Consider the following 13,080-nt stretch of genomic DNA (forward strand, 5'->3'; position numbering starts at 1 on the left):
ATGTCTGCATGCCAAAGATAGGAAATGTTCAGTCATACATTGTGTTTTTCATGAAATAACATAAATAGAGGCTTTGTATAATAATGTGTATAAAAAGTGTGAATAAAAACATCATCACACAAAAGGCTCAGATTTGTAACATTTAATATTGCTCAGACAAACAAAGAAAGGACATAAAAAAGGTATTTTAACTATAATGATGAAATAATATGCTTGCAGTGTCATCTGGCACCTGGGAAAAGAAAAAGACAATTTAATTGCTTTATTTATAATGATTATAAAATATGAAGTAACACATATTTTACAGTTCATTGCTTTTTGAAGGTCAAAATAATATATGCCTGTTGTTTTGCTTGGGTGCATGCTTTAAGATCCCATAGCAACTTGTCTGAACTAGTATTTATGTGCTCTTGGGTAAAATGGGTGTGGCTCTCAGTCTGTTTTTCTCTCTTACTTCAGTTCACTAACTCTCTTTCCACCTTTCACATTTTTTAGATACTGACTGACAGCTCTGTATTTACTGCAAAATTCTGTCTCCACTTACAGGTAATCCATTGCACCTCAACATTTTTTAAGAAAACAAACAGTATCCATGATCCTTTTTTGTCTCAACCGACATAACACAGATCTAATTTTGTGATGAATCACAAATATGTGTGTGTGTCACGTTACATCTCGCAACAATTGTATGTTTGTATGTAAAAAGTATAATACATATGCACATACAATAGAAAAGCTGTAAATAACAACTATTAAAATAAACATCTATTTTTACTCATCTAATGTGAGTGAGCATTCGCCAGCAGCAATTGCTGTGTACAAATACCGTGCTTATGTCTATTACCTTCACTCATTGGGTATGTCGATGACGAGCTCTGCCTCGTCTCCCTCTCCTCGTTCCTCATCTCCTCTGTCACTCTCTCCCTCGCTTTCCCCCTCCTCCTCAACTGCATCTTCACTCAGCATCTGCTGTGGGACCCAGCTGAATGGCCCACTCGTTACCCCAGTGGCACCACTGCCTGCTGGGTAATTAGATGTCAGCGGGCTAACCACCTGTGAAAGAGAATTGTTATTAGAAAGACTGCACGTTAGAAGTAAGTCAAATGCATGATATGGAGCAAAACGCTGATGCTACCAGTCCGAAACCGTGTAGCAATAGTGACCACGTATCTCACTATCCCTTTCTCACCTTCCCTGAACCTTCTTTCTTGTGTTTGCCCAGTTTTGTTTTTCTCTCTTTCTTCACTCGCTCAGCAGAGGGAGCCAAATACTCAGGAGGGAAAGGTAACTGCTCAACCACCATCACAAACACGCAAGTCCATCAAACAATAACAACCATCCCCACACGCGGCCAGAGAGCCCCCAGTGTTTTGCATCCACATAAATCAGGTGATGTGATAAAAAAAAGACAAAAAAGAGAAAAAAATGAATGGAATGACAAATAAACAGGTGACAAAGTAGTATGCGAGTAACTGAAAACCATGCAGGATGTATGAGATGTGCGGAGGAGTCATGGAGGCGTGTGGAGCACTCACTGTGTTAAGGTACTGTGCAGAAGCCGACGATTGGAGCGGAACCGCACCGGAGCGAGACAGGAGCGAAAGATGAGGAGATGACGACGAAGGGACGAGAGGAACCCCAGGACTCCTCCTCCTAAAAGACATCAATATATTTATTATATTTATTATTTTATCTGGACAGTATTTGGACCTCTATTGAGTACTGACCACTTGTCTCAACCCCCCCCCCCCCCCAAATGGATGGTAATATCAGTTTAACAAGGTCAATAGACAACAATTACAAAACGATCCAGCTGCATAGACTGACTTCTTTATGGCTTCTCTGTCTCTCTCTCTTGCTCCTTCACCTTCACTGTCAGAGGACACGGTAGCTTCAGAGTCTGCAAACATGATAAAACACTGATCACAGGACAGCAGGAGACCTTATAAGACTGATTCTTTCTAGTATATTCCTTCAGGATATTAAAGATGTAAACGTACCAGAAGATTCTTCATCAACTCTTTCATACTGTAACAGTCTGTCCAACAAAAAACTGTGACACAAACAGTTAGTTATGTGTTAAAATGTGCAATCTGTGGTATTTATTAAAGAAATAGCACTTACAGAAATAAACAAGCTAACCTTTTATCTCTAGAAACCTTTAATAACTTTCTCTGAGCTCTTCTTAGCTCCTCCTGAAAGCACTCTTGCTCCTGAACAGACAGATAGTAGTAATTACAAATATTCTCACAGTATTAAAAAGTACAAATAACATTTTTGAGGAAAAATGCAATACTTACATACACGAGAAACTTTAATTTGCGTTTAAGATTTTTGTATTTTCTCTTGTAATCAACCTCTACTTCAGCTTGACCATTCATTTTAACAGATAAATTATACTTGAATAGATCTAAAACGGTTTGTCCATTAATATTTAAGAGACAGCTTAGAACCTACTGCTGTCTTTCTAGCAAGGCTAACGCTACATGCTAGTAGACAGCAAAATAAAAACACGTATTTGTTGTATTAAACAAAGAAGATATCGAGCAGGGTAATACTAATGTTATAATCTGCAATGCAAAACGAAATTAAATTATATTTAACAACGACAATGAACACAAATTAATTTCAATTCCAGCACCGCTAGTCTGCTACGTCTCTATGTTTACTTCCGCTTTCCACGTGATACGCACCGGAAATGGGTAATGTAGTCTTTTAATCCTTTGTTAACTTTTTAAAAACATTTTAAAACAAGAAAATTTTTTGAAATATTATGTTTTTTTATGTAATACCACTGATGCATAATGTTTTCCTATGTCAACTTGTTAATTTTTTTTATATTTTTATTTATTTATTTGATTTTCTTATCGTATTTATTTATCTTTCTGTTATCTTATTTTATTTGTGAAACTTTACATGGATAATCTGTATGTTTTTATTCCTTGTAGGGTTTTTTTGTGTATTTTGTTTTTTATTTAAATTGTTTTGAAGCATTCATTTAAAAAAATAAACTTTTTAAAAACGTTGTTTCATCAAGTGATTTGAGTCATTTATGCATTAAGGACGCTGTTTGTTATTTTGAACACCAAAGCAAATCAGTAGAATGTACTGGTAACTTTTAAATTCTTATGGCTACATTTTATTTGAGAAAATACCTACTTTAGTAGAATTTTTATGTGAAGTAAAACATTTAATCAAATCATTAAGAATTATTAATTCTAAGAAGTGTAATTCTTTAAAAAGATAAATAAGATGAGATATTTTATTGGTACTAGATATGTTTAACCATGATTTATATATTTTTTATTTGCCTTTTTTCTCTTTCCTTTCTGATGCTTTTTCTTACTGCGTTCCTACTATATATATATATATTTATTTATTTATTTATTTATTTGGTATTTTTTTAACTCTTAATAAAAAATTACTGACAATTTTTTTTTAACAACACCACACAGATTTAGTTGGTGACACACACAATATAATCCATTAGAAATATTAACTACCAAAATACACTTACATTACGCTTCAAATCTTTAGTTAGAAAATTACAAGTTAGTAGCCTAAAGAGTTATAAATTATATTTTAAATTCAAAATGTTTCATATATTTTCATAACAGACCCCTGCATGCACATTTACTGAATTTGGTTAAAACACTTTCATATTAAATGTTTCTAAACAATTATTTTTTAAACATTTTAACTGTAGACTCTATAAACTGTATACTAGAAAGTTTATCAAAAATATCTACAACATTTTGACAAAATGTGTAACTAGTGCCAAAAAGTTACGTATGGGGGGGGGGGGGTATTTGCAAAATATTTGCTTTTATTGACTCTACATGTTTGAGAAAAATATCCAAATATTAGGAGTATAGCTCAATGGAGAAATAACAAAACATGGTTAAGGCAAGCTATTTATATATTTATTTTAATTTTAAAATTAAGTAAAATTAAAACTACAGCATATTTTGTGGTTCCTCCCTTGTTTTAAAAGGCAGCAGTCATCAGCTTACACTCCAGGCATAACTACACAACATGGCTACAAAATCTTTAATATATCTATAATAATATGTTTGAACGAAAATCAAAGACATCTGTCCACTGGTGTATGTGAATGTGCTTTAAATACCGTTACACTCTCAGCAGTCAAATGCTCAAGACAGATCCATGAATAATACATAGCACAGGCTCTCACAGAGAGAGAGAGAGAGAGAGAGAGAGAGAGAGAGAGAGAGAGAGAGAGAGAGAGAGAGAGAGAGAGAGAGAGAGAGAGGTGACATTTTCACAAAAGATTTTTTCTTGTCATACAGCATTGCACTGCCCTCTGCTATTGAAATATTTGAAAAATCTTTGCCAGACAGACTGCTCTTTATGAAACATAATCTTTCCTCTGTTTGCTCATAACTCGTGCACTCGCTCTTGCTTTCTCTCCTATTCTTTCCCGTTTGTGCTTATACACATAGACACAAAATTCCACTGGCAGACCCCTTACAGTGAAACATAAGCCTCATATTGGCTCTTCTATCTATCTTTCTCCCTGTAATAATCCACCTCTGTTCCCTGACGTTGACTCTTGTTGCAGACAAAAATAGAAGCTCCTCTCCCCTTGCTTCCCATAAATCGCTGCTGTGAGGCAACTGTGAACACCACAATACCCTCATCTGCTCTTCTTCCATGATGTCTTACAATATGAACTTAAATTCCATCATCATTACTTATTTTGTCTCAAATATTGTTTAGTGAGATCAATGCAGGTCACCTTCAGCCTCTCTATCTTTTAAATCTCTTTACATTGAAAGGTTACCCTCACATGCTTTTGCACCCCCTCACACACTCTCTCTCTCTCTTTTTCTTTCTCACTCTCTCTCTCTCTCTCTAACACACACCTATCAGTCAGCTTAATTTAACCCCTCTCTCTCATGCACAACATCCCAGAGTTCTCTCTGCTCCAGTTTGACAAGGAGAACTGGAATGCACACAAATCACATGAAGGACACAAACAATAACTTCAACAACTCTCTCCTTTATGACCAAAAGGTAAGAATGAACTGTCACCTACAAGGTTTGTAAATTTATTTGTACATCATTTATTTGACTTCTAGAAGGTTCCAAGCTGTATAACAGCATAAGTTATCTGCAATCATGTTTATCTTCAAAGTCATTCAAAAATAAAGGATTATATTTTGTATTAATGCTGATGTATCACAATCTAATTTGCATATGTTTTGAGTGAGCTCACCACACTGCAGAGTGCTTTTGTTTATGTGCCTGTGCTTGTTTTTCAGGAGAAGCTTTTCCAGGCAATTAAAAAGATTAGAAATGAAATTGATGAATGTTATGATGCGGAGAATGACACCTTTGTGGAAGCATTGGCGGTTGAGGTTTGTAAAACATTAATGGTGACTTTTAAATCAGATTAAAGGGAACAAATAAAAACATAGACATTAAATATGTAAATGTAAATCCATGAAGTAACTTAACATAATCTATGTATGTGTAATAAGCAATTTTCGTTATTACGTTGGAGTGATAACTCCATTAGTGAGCTCATCTTATTCTGCGGCTTCCTCCAGACTGATTTATTAATATCTGTATTCCCTGGTAAGCCATTAATGTCTCTCTCTCCTCTCTCTCTCTCACACACACAGAACAGATTTGAAGAGATAGAACGTGAAATCCGAGCAGAGTTTCAGAACCTCCATCGCTTTCTATATGAGGAAGAGGAGATGGACCTGGAACGACTGAGGAAAGAAAGGGATCGTCGAGTGAAGATCTTAAAAGACAGAGAGAAGAAGATTGCAATGCAGGGCAGAGATCTAGAGAGAGCCATCGAGACTATAAACTGCAAGCTGAGGGAAGATGACAGTCCCAAACTTCTCAAGGTGGATTTTCATTTGAAGTTGCTTGAACTGACAGCTTAAAAGTCTTTATCTTGAAGCTGTTATCTGAACTGGAGCAGTACTTTGCTGCACATGCGAGAAAGCACTTATCCTCTAGATAGTCTGTTTACAAGGTGAATTTAAGGTCAATTTGATTAGTCTAAAGATTTGAGCTATTTGCTTTGGACTGCCAGAATCGTTCATTAAACTGTATTAGTATTGCTTGATGACATCATTGGCTCAGTCAAACCACATTACATCATGACAGGGTCAGTTTTAAAGTCGCATTGAAAGGGTCTGGAACAAACCCAGAGGACATAATCAAGTAGATGCCACCTGACACTGTCAAGTGCCTAAACAATCACATGACTTAGTGTTTGAGGAATCTGGAGAGCTGATGCCTGTAACCAGGCAGATATCAATCTTAAGGCTCTTGTTCTAAACAATATGTATTTTTATTTATTTAGGAAATCAAAGAGCTTCTGAAAAGGCAAGTGTCTACATCTACGTTTTAATTACATATCTGCATTTTATACACTTCTGGGCTAAACTTTCCAACAAGGTTTTATTTGTTATAATACATTAGTTAACATGTACTATCAATAATCAGTATTACTACAGCATTTATTAATTTTAGTAATTTACTAATATATTATTAAAATCAAACATTTAAAATGTTAACATTAGTTGAGCAATTACCCACTTCTGACATGATCATCTTACATAAGGTTGTATTTGTTAACATTTTAATGCATTATGCAACATGAACTAACAAAGGACAATGCTTCTACTGCTTTTATTCATCTCAGTTCAACAGCATTTACAAATAAAAAAATTTTTAGTTTAAAACTGTTAATTTTGTTAATAACTTAAAGAAGAGTATTCATATTAAGGGGACACTCCACTTTTTTGGAAAGTATGCGGATTTTCCAGCTCCTCTGGAGTTGAACATTTGATTTGTGCCGTTTTTGGAATCCATTCAGTTGATCTCCGGGTCTGGCGCTACCACTTTTCTTCACAAACCAATGGGTGACGTCACGGGTTTTACAGTCTATGATTATTTTGCCAGAATGAGAGTATAGTTCCTAGCCATATTGCCTAGAAAATCTCAACTTTTGGTTTTCTGTCGGTCTTAGTACAGGATGTAACTACAGAAGAGTCAAGTTTTAAATAGTTTAAAAAAAAAATCGAAACTCTTTGGTTATTTTTAAGCGCAATGCTAACGGTCTAATCAGATTCAATGGATTATGCTAAGCTATGCTAAGGGTGGTACCGCCAGACCTGGAGATCAGCTGAATGGATTCCAGAAGGGTGGAAATGGATTGTTTGGCTCTAGGGGAGCTGGAAGATCGGCCTATTTTTTTAAAAAAGTGGAGTGTCCTTTTAACTAACATGCAAAGATTTATAAATCCTAAAAACTATATTGCCCATTAATGGCCCTTCACCATCTTTTCTTCCTCTGTTCTTAATAACTGTTTAATAATATTATCAGTTACCAAATTTTTCTCCATTGTTGAACCTGTTTATCATCAGTCCATGTTAGTGTGTATGTGTTATTGTTTTTTTTATTAGATGTGAAGTCAATTTTATCCGGCCTGCCCCAATAGACAGTGAAATCTGCAGTGGTCAGTTTGTTGGGCCCATTCAGTACAGGATCTGGAAGCACATGAAAAAATCCCTTTACCCAAGTACTGAAAACAACTCTATTATACAGCTATTTTATATTTATTTGATTTCTAAAGATAGAATGTTATATAATCTCATTAAAAAGTGCACTCAGTCATTTTTTGCTTTCTGTTGGCTGATTATTTATCGCACTGACATCCAGCGTCATGGAATCATCATCATTCAAAAACAGAGTCAAACAATGTCATCATAAAAATGCAAGATTTACAGTCAGCAGTGATTAATGTTTCTTAAGCATTAGTGTCCAAAATAGGGCTCCATGTGAAATAAAAGGCTACTGATATGAATAGAGCCTGAATCTTAAATGAATTTTAACATGCTTTAAAGATACTACTACTTAATAAAGAAAGAATTACTGAGTGCATAATATTTTACACCTTTATTCATTGAACTAAATGTTTAGCCTTTACCTCATTTTTCTACACAGACATATCTACGCTGACTTTTGACCCTGAAACGGCACATCCCCTGTTGACTCTGTCTCCTGAAAGAACATCTGTGATTTTTGAGGAGGACAAGGAGGTGCCTACGGAGAACCCGGATGAAAGAAACCCAAAACGCTTTCATTACTACTACTGCGTAATGGGCTCCGAAAGCTTCACACATGGACGTCATTACTGGGAGGTGGAGGTGAAAGGCAAATCTGCCTGGCGAGTGGGTGTGGCCAAAGCAGACGTACAGCGTGGGGAGATGGACTCCACTACCACGTTGAACGGAATGTGGACGTTGTCCCTCAAAAATGGCTCGATCACGGCCTGCACCCATCCCAAGCCCACGCAGGTGCGCTCGTCCGCACATCTCGTACGCATCGGCATCTTTCTGGACTGTGATAAAGAGGAGGTGTCTTTCTACAATGCTGTGACCATGGCGCCACTCTTCTCCTTCTTCATGGGAACTGTTTTAGTGCCGATCTATCCATTCTACAACCCATGCGACAACGATGAAGGAAAGAATTGTGCCCCTCTTTCTATCTTTCATCCAACAATCTGAGAAGACCGGGGTAGTAGATGGATGTTTGCTGTCTTTCTGATCAGCATCACACCTTAAAAGGATTCTGTGGGAATTGCGGTGTTGCTTGCGGCTGGTTGCCGGTGGCTTGCCGTGGATTTGAATGCGTGTCATTTACTGGCAACATTTTGTTCAAAGTTAAATGAACATTAAACAGTATTTGTCTTTACAGAGTAAAACTAAAATAGCAGCATCAAGCAAAGCATTCTGGGAAACCAACTGAAGCAAAAAAACAGAAAAATGTTGATGATGATTTCTGGTTCGTAGAATGCTTTGCATGAGGCTGTTATTGTGGTTTTATTCTGTAAAAATAAAGACTTGTTAATGTTGAACATTTATTTAACTTTGAACAAACTCTTGCCAGTAAATGGCACGCATTTTGGTCTGCGGTGGGTTGCCGGCAACCAGCTGCAAGTGGCATTGTAATTTCTACAGATTTTTTTACAGTGCACCTTAAATGTTGAAGGCATAGAGACATCACTATAGAGAGCAGTTAATAATGTTTAGTTGTCTGTGGGTCAACTATTTGAATTAACAGTAAGTTACTGTAATATGATATTCAGTACAGGAAGAGTAGATTTTTGCGGTGTATTGTTTCATGCTACAAATATTATTTTTTATATGTATACAAAAAAAATAGTTTACCCAATAAAGCAGTTTCACCCTTTCATATTAATTTTTAAATATTAACTTAATGTTTAATTGTTTATTTTTGTGGAATACAATGATGTTGGAACAGATGGCCATGGGTACATAATGACAAACATTTTTGGATAACCTATTTTATTTTGTATCATTTTTTTATTTATTTCTATGCACTTTATTAATAAAAAAGATGTCATCATGCAGTCATGTGAATGCCTAGGAATGTTCTGACATTATAAAATGAAAATGAGAAGGAAAACCTTAACTTTAAGCTCCGCTAATGTGGTGTGCAGTATCTTAATTTTTACCTTCTGATTTCTGACTTTCATTATGTGCATGTTTCTAGTTACATCTTTATGATCTTGCAACTGTTAACTATGTCTTGTTTAAAGAAGTGGATTTTTTAGAAGAGAGTTTTTGCTAAACAAAAAGCTTGCATGCACTTAGAGGGTTTTGCTGTGAAAGCCAGTAAAAATTTGTGAAATCGCAATAAAATGACTAAAGTGAGATTTTGTGAAAATACGGCATTTCAATGACTGACTTATAACATATTCATTGCCATTAAAATGAAATTACTGACCCAAACATAAGAGCCTGATAAAACATGCTAATTTACAAGAAAACATGTATAGACGCACTTAGAAGGTTTTGCATCTGAACTCTTTATATGGTTACCTCATATTGTTTACCTCTATGTGTCTATAAATACAGACACAACTGTTATGTTTAGCCCTGGTACTTCAATGGAAACTATGTGTTGTTGGAAAGCCAAAAAAGGGAGACAGAGAGAGGGGAGGTGAATGCTCATGCACACTCCATTTCAAAAGCAACAGGCCAGAAAATAAAGGGAGGACAGAGACAGATGAGAGACTTTGAGTGTGTTTGACTACAAAAGCAAAAAGCACTAGCCTTGTTTGCAAATGTCTTCCATATACATGAGAGCAGTGTAAGAGTGCTGTGCTGTGTCACGTGTGTGAGATAACAACACAGGCTGACTCTGAGAAACATTTTCAAATCCTTTATTGGCATGAAATAAAGCACTGTATCACTTTTCTTTACAAAATCTTAAACGTGTTTGTGCAAAAAGAAAGAACAGAGACCATTAAGCATCACTAAAAGTTGGAATAAGGAGAGGATGCTCAGATGTACTGTATCTTCTCATTCTTCATGCATTCTCACCACTAATTTTCCTCAACCTTAAACGGACACTCCACTTTTTTTGAAAATAGACTCATTTTCCAGCTCCCCCAGAGTGAAACATCCGGTCTTTACCGTTTTGGAATCCATTCAGAAAATCTCCGGGTCTGGCGGCACCACCCCCAGCATAGCTTAGCATAATCCACTGAATCTGGTTAGACCACCAGCATCGCGCTCAAAAATAACCAAAGAGTTTTGATATTTTTCCTGTTTAAAACTTGACTCTTCTGTCATTACATTGTGTACTAAGGCCAACGGAAAATTAAAAATTGCAGTTTTTTAGGCCGATATGGCTAGGACTATACTCTCATTCTGGCGTAATAATCAAGGAGTTTGCTGCCGTAACATGGCTGCAGGAGGCGCAATGATATTATGCACTGCCCGAAAACAGTCCCCTGCTATTAAAAGTAACCAAGGGGATTACAGAACTACAGAAGAGTCAAGTTTTAAGTAAAAAATTAAAAAATATCAAAACTCTTTGGTCACTCCTGAGCGCGATGCCAATGGTCCAATTATTATGCCAAGCCATGCCAAAAGTCGTGCACCCAGACCCGGAGATCAGCTGAATGGACTCCAAAACTGCAAAAACCAAATGTTTCACTCCAGGGGAGCCGGAAAATGAGCATATTTTCAAAAAAAGTGGAGTGTCCCTTAAAAACATCATTTCAAAGTACACCCACAAAATTCTGTGTAACTCTTCTAATACTTTTTAAGAATTTGTCTTGGACCAATCCTGTCTATTTCATACATAAATGAAGAGATACAGGTTGATAAACAATAAAACGGTTTATTTTTTTGTATAACATTGGTACTTTTAGGCAATGGAATTATCGAATCAAATACACAAGGAGACTTACAAAAGCGGTGCTCTCGGTGTATATGAAAATCTGACTTTTTATATAGATATACGCACTACTTTACAAATGCATGATCGCACTAGCACAGATAAACACTATGGGAGCTCAACTCTATTGCATGCATTGACAAACTCCATACGGCATAGTCTTGAGTGTGGATTAAGTCAAAATCACAAACAGCATGGGGCCGTCTTAGTATCAAAACAGAATTTAGTAGTCACGAACGGCTTTCGTATTACAATGCAAAGAGTCCCTTCTGATTTAAATCTTAATGAAAAGCAAAGCATTTGTAACTCTCTTATACTGAACCTGCTTTAATACCATTTAGAAAGAAAGGCCATTACTAGCAGGCTGGAGAGAGAGAGAGAGTGATAGAGAAAGATAGAGGACACTGCTAAATGCATTAAATTACATCTATCCAATCAACATTGCTGCTTTACTAACACACTGACACGCGCACACACACACAACATACTCACATGCACATATACAAATACTTATAGGTCTGCTGATGTCGCCAATAGTGAATAACATCTATAATCTCTCACAGGCAGGGCTGTAGCTACCGGGGTAACCCATGACAATTAAGGGGCCCAGAATGACTACCTATGGGCATGCACATGGGTAAATCCCATAATGCACCTGCGCAAACACGCACACAGAAAACACAACCGAATTACCAAGGGCACAACGTGTCACACACCAAATACGAAAACATACAGTAATCATGATTCAAGATTAATATATTAGTGGCAGTGTCTTGAAGGTACAGTTTCTTAATTCATGCGATTCTTGGACGTGATCTAATGCTATAAAATGCCGTCAATTCAGCAAGCAACCGGATGAATATTGACTTTGCCTGGAAACATGTGTGATGCGCATTACCGGGATGCACTTAACCATGACATCATTTTGTTGGAGACCAAAAAATTAGGGCATGTGAAATCAAGCTCACTTACATCTAACAGCCAATGCGATTAGTCAGAAGCCTGGTCACAGGGGAGCATGATGGTGATGCTACGCTACGTTTATTGGGGTTTTATTGCATAAAGAAGAAAAAACCCTTTACAGTGATGAAATAAGCTGGTACTTCACAATAGATACTCGAAGACCAGCTATTATTTCATTATGTGGACACGTGTATCTGTGCATACTGTATATTGCTTAGATCACAAAACACACGTGTGTGCATACAATCACTTTTAGTCAGGATTAAATTTATAAGCCTGCCTTGTCGGTCATTAAGTCTATTATGTCAGGGGGGACTGTGCAGTTTAAATAAATCTAATGATTGTAATATTTACATTATGAGATGTTTAAAGCCGTATGGCTTTCGAGTCATTGCACTGATATTAAAACTTCACTTGGAAGAGCAAGGCCATATTTCGGAGGTTTGCAGGGGAAGGCATTGCCTGGTCATTAAAATTAATAATCGACTACTGTAAACCTTCAATCGCAAGTACTGTATTTGTGCTTTGCCAAAATATGTGGTCCTTACAATGCCATTCAGATTTAGTCAAGCTATAATGTGAGATAAAGGTCACCCGCATTTAAGAAATCTATCCACAAACCTTAAGATCTTGATAAACCTAATTAGTTTATATTCAAGCAACTCATAAATCTTAGCTTCCACAACCTCTGTGTTACGAGCAGGATCCTGGACGTATAACAGGCAGTGGTGTTCATTCAGGTTAAACTGGAGGCACCTAGAATATACTGTATGTAAACTGGCATGTGAGTCAACATTGTGGATTACCCAGAAGTAACGGAAACAATTTAGATCTTATAAAGCACATCCACTGGTACTC

General features: G+C 36.5%; 2 protein-coding genes across 3 annotated transcripts; one reads left to right on the top strand and one right to left on the bottom strand.

Annotated features, from left to right (window-relative positions):
- Positions 1 to 127: 127 nt before the first annotated feature.
- ino80e (INO80 complex subunit E) lies at positions 128 to 2,700 on the bottom strand. Of its 2 annotated transcripts, XM_055211402.2 has the most exons (8): positions 2,301 to 2,698; positions 2,143 to 2,213; positions 2,001 to 2,053; positions 1,828 to 1,900; positions 1,536 to 1,653; positions 1,190 to 1,288; positions 845 to 1,053; positions 128 to 232 (listed from the first exon to the last, which is right to left on the bottom strand). In XM_055211402.2, the coding sequence occupies exons 1-7, from the start codon at positions 2,379 to 2,381 to the stop codon at positions 847 to 849; spliced, it is 702 nt and encodes a 233-aa protein (XP_055067377.2). In that variant the 5' UTR covers positions 2,382 to 2,698; the 3' UTR covers positions 128 to 232; positions 845 to 846. The 2 variants fall into 2 exon arrangements, with proteins under 2 accessions (XP_055067377.2, XP_055067378.2); XM_055211403.2 differs by lacking the exon at positions 1,190 to 1,288 and having other exon boundaries at positions 2,301 to 2,700.
- Positions 2,701 to 4,879: 2,179 nt separating this feature from the next.
- Positions 4,880 to 9,727, top strand: LOC129448319 (zinc-binding protein A33). The gene is made up of 6 exons (XM_055210612.2): positions 4,880 to 5,037; positions 5,286 to 5,381; positions 5,649 to 5,882; positions 6,347 to 6,369; positions 7,452 to 7,567; positions 7,993 to 9,727. Exons 1-6 carry the CDS (start codon positions 4,972 to 4,974, stop codon positions 8,553 to 8,555), a joined length of 1,098 nt encoding a protein of 365 aa, XP_055066587.2. The 5' UTR covers positions 4,880 to 4,971; the 3' UTR covers positions 8,556 to 9,727.
- Positions 9,728 to 13,080: the final 3,353 nt, after the last annotated feature.

Source organism: Misgurnus anguillicaudatus, chromosome 10 (genome assembly GCF_027580225.2).
Source record: "Misgurnus anguillicaudatus chromosome 10, ASM2758022v2, whole genome shotgun sequence".
NCBI lineage: Eukaryota > Metazoa > Chordata > Actinopteri > Cypriniformes > Cobitidae > Misgurnus > Misgurnus anguillicaudatus.

Bases quoted from the DNA above. Each gene is read 5' to 3' on its own strand.
- ino80e (XM_055211402.2), bottom strand. From the start codon at position 2,381: ATGAATGGTCAAGCTGAAGTAGAGGTTGATTACAAGAGAAAATACAAA. The intron at 2,214-2,300 runs GTAAGTATTGCA...CTGTCTGTTCAG, and splicing joins AATTAAAGTTTCTCGTGTAT to GAGCAAGAGTGCTTTCAGGA. The intron at 2,054-2,142 runs GTTAGCTTGTTT...TTTGTGTCACAG, and splicing joins AAGGTTTCTAGAGATAAAAG to TTTTTTGTTGGACAGACTGT.
- LOC129448319 (XM_055210612.2), top strand. From the start codon at position 4,972: ATGCACACAAATCACATGAAGGACACAAACAATAACTTCAACAACTCT. The intron at 5,038-5,285 runs GTAAGAATGAAC...CTTGTTTTTCAG, and splicing joins CTCTCCTTTATGACCAAAAG to GAGAAGCTTTTCCAGGCAAT. The intron at 7,568-7,992 runs GTACTGAAAACA...TTTTCTACACAG, and splicing joins GAAAAAATCCCTTTACCCAA to ACATATCTACGCTGACTTTT.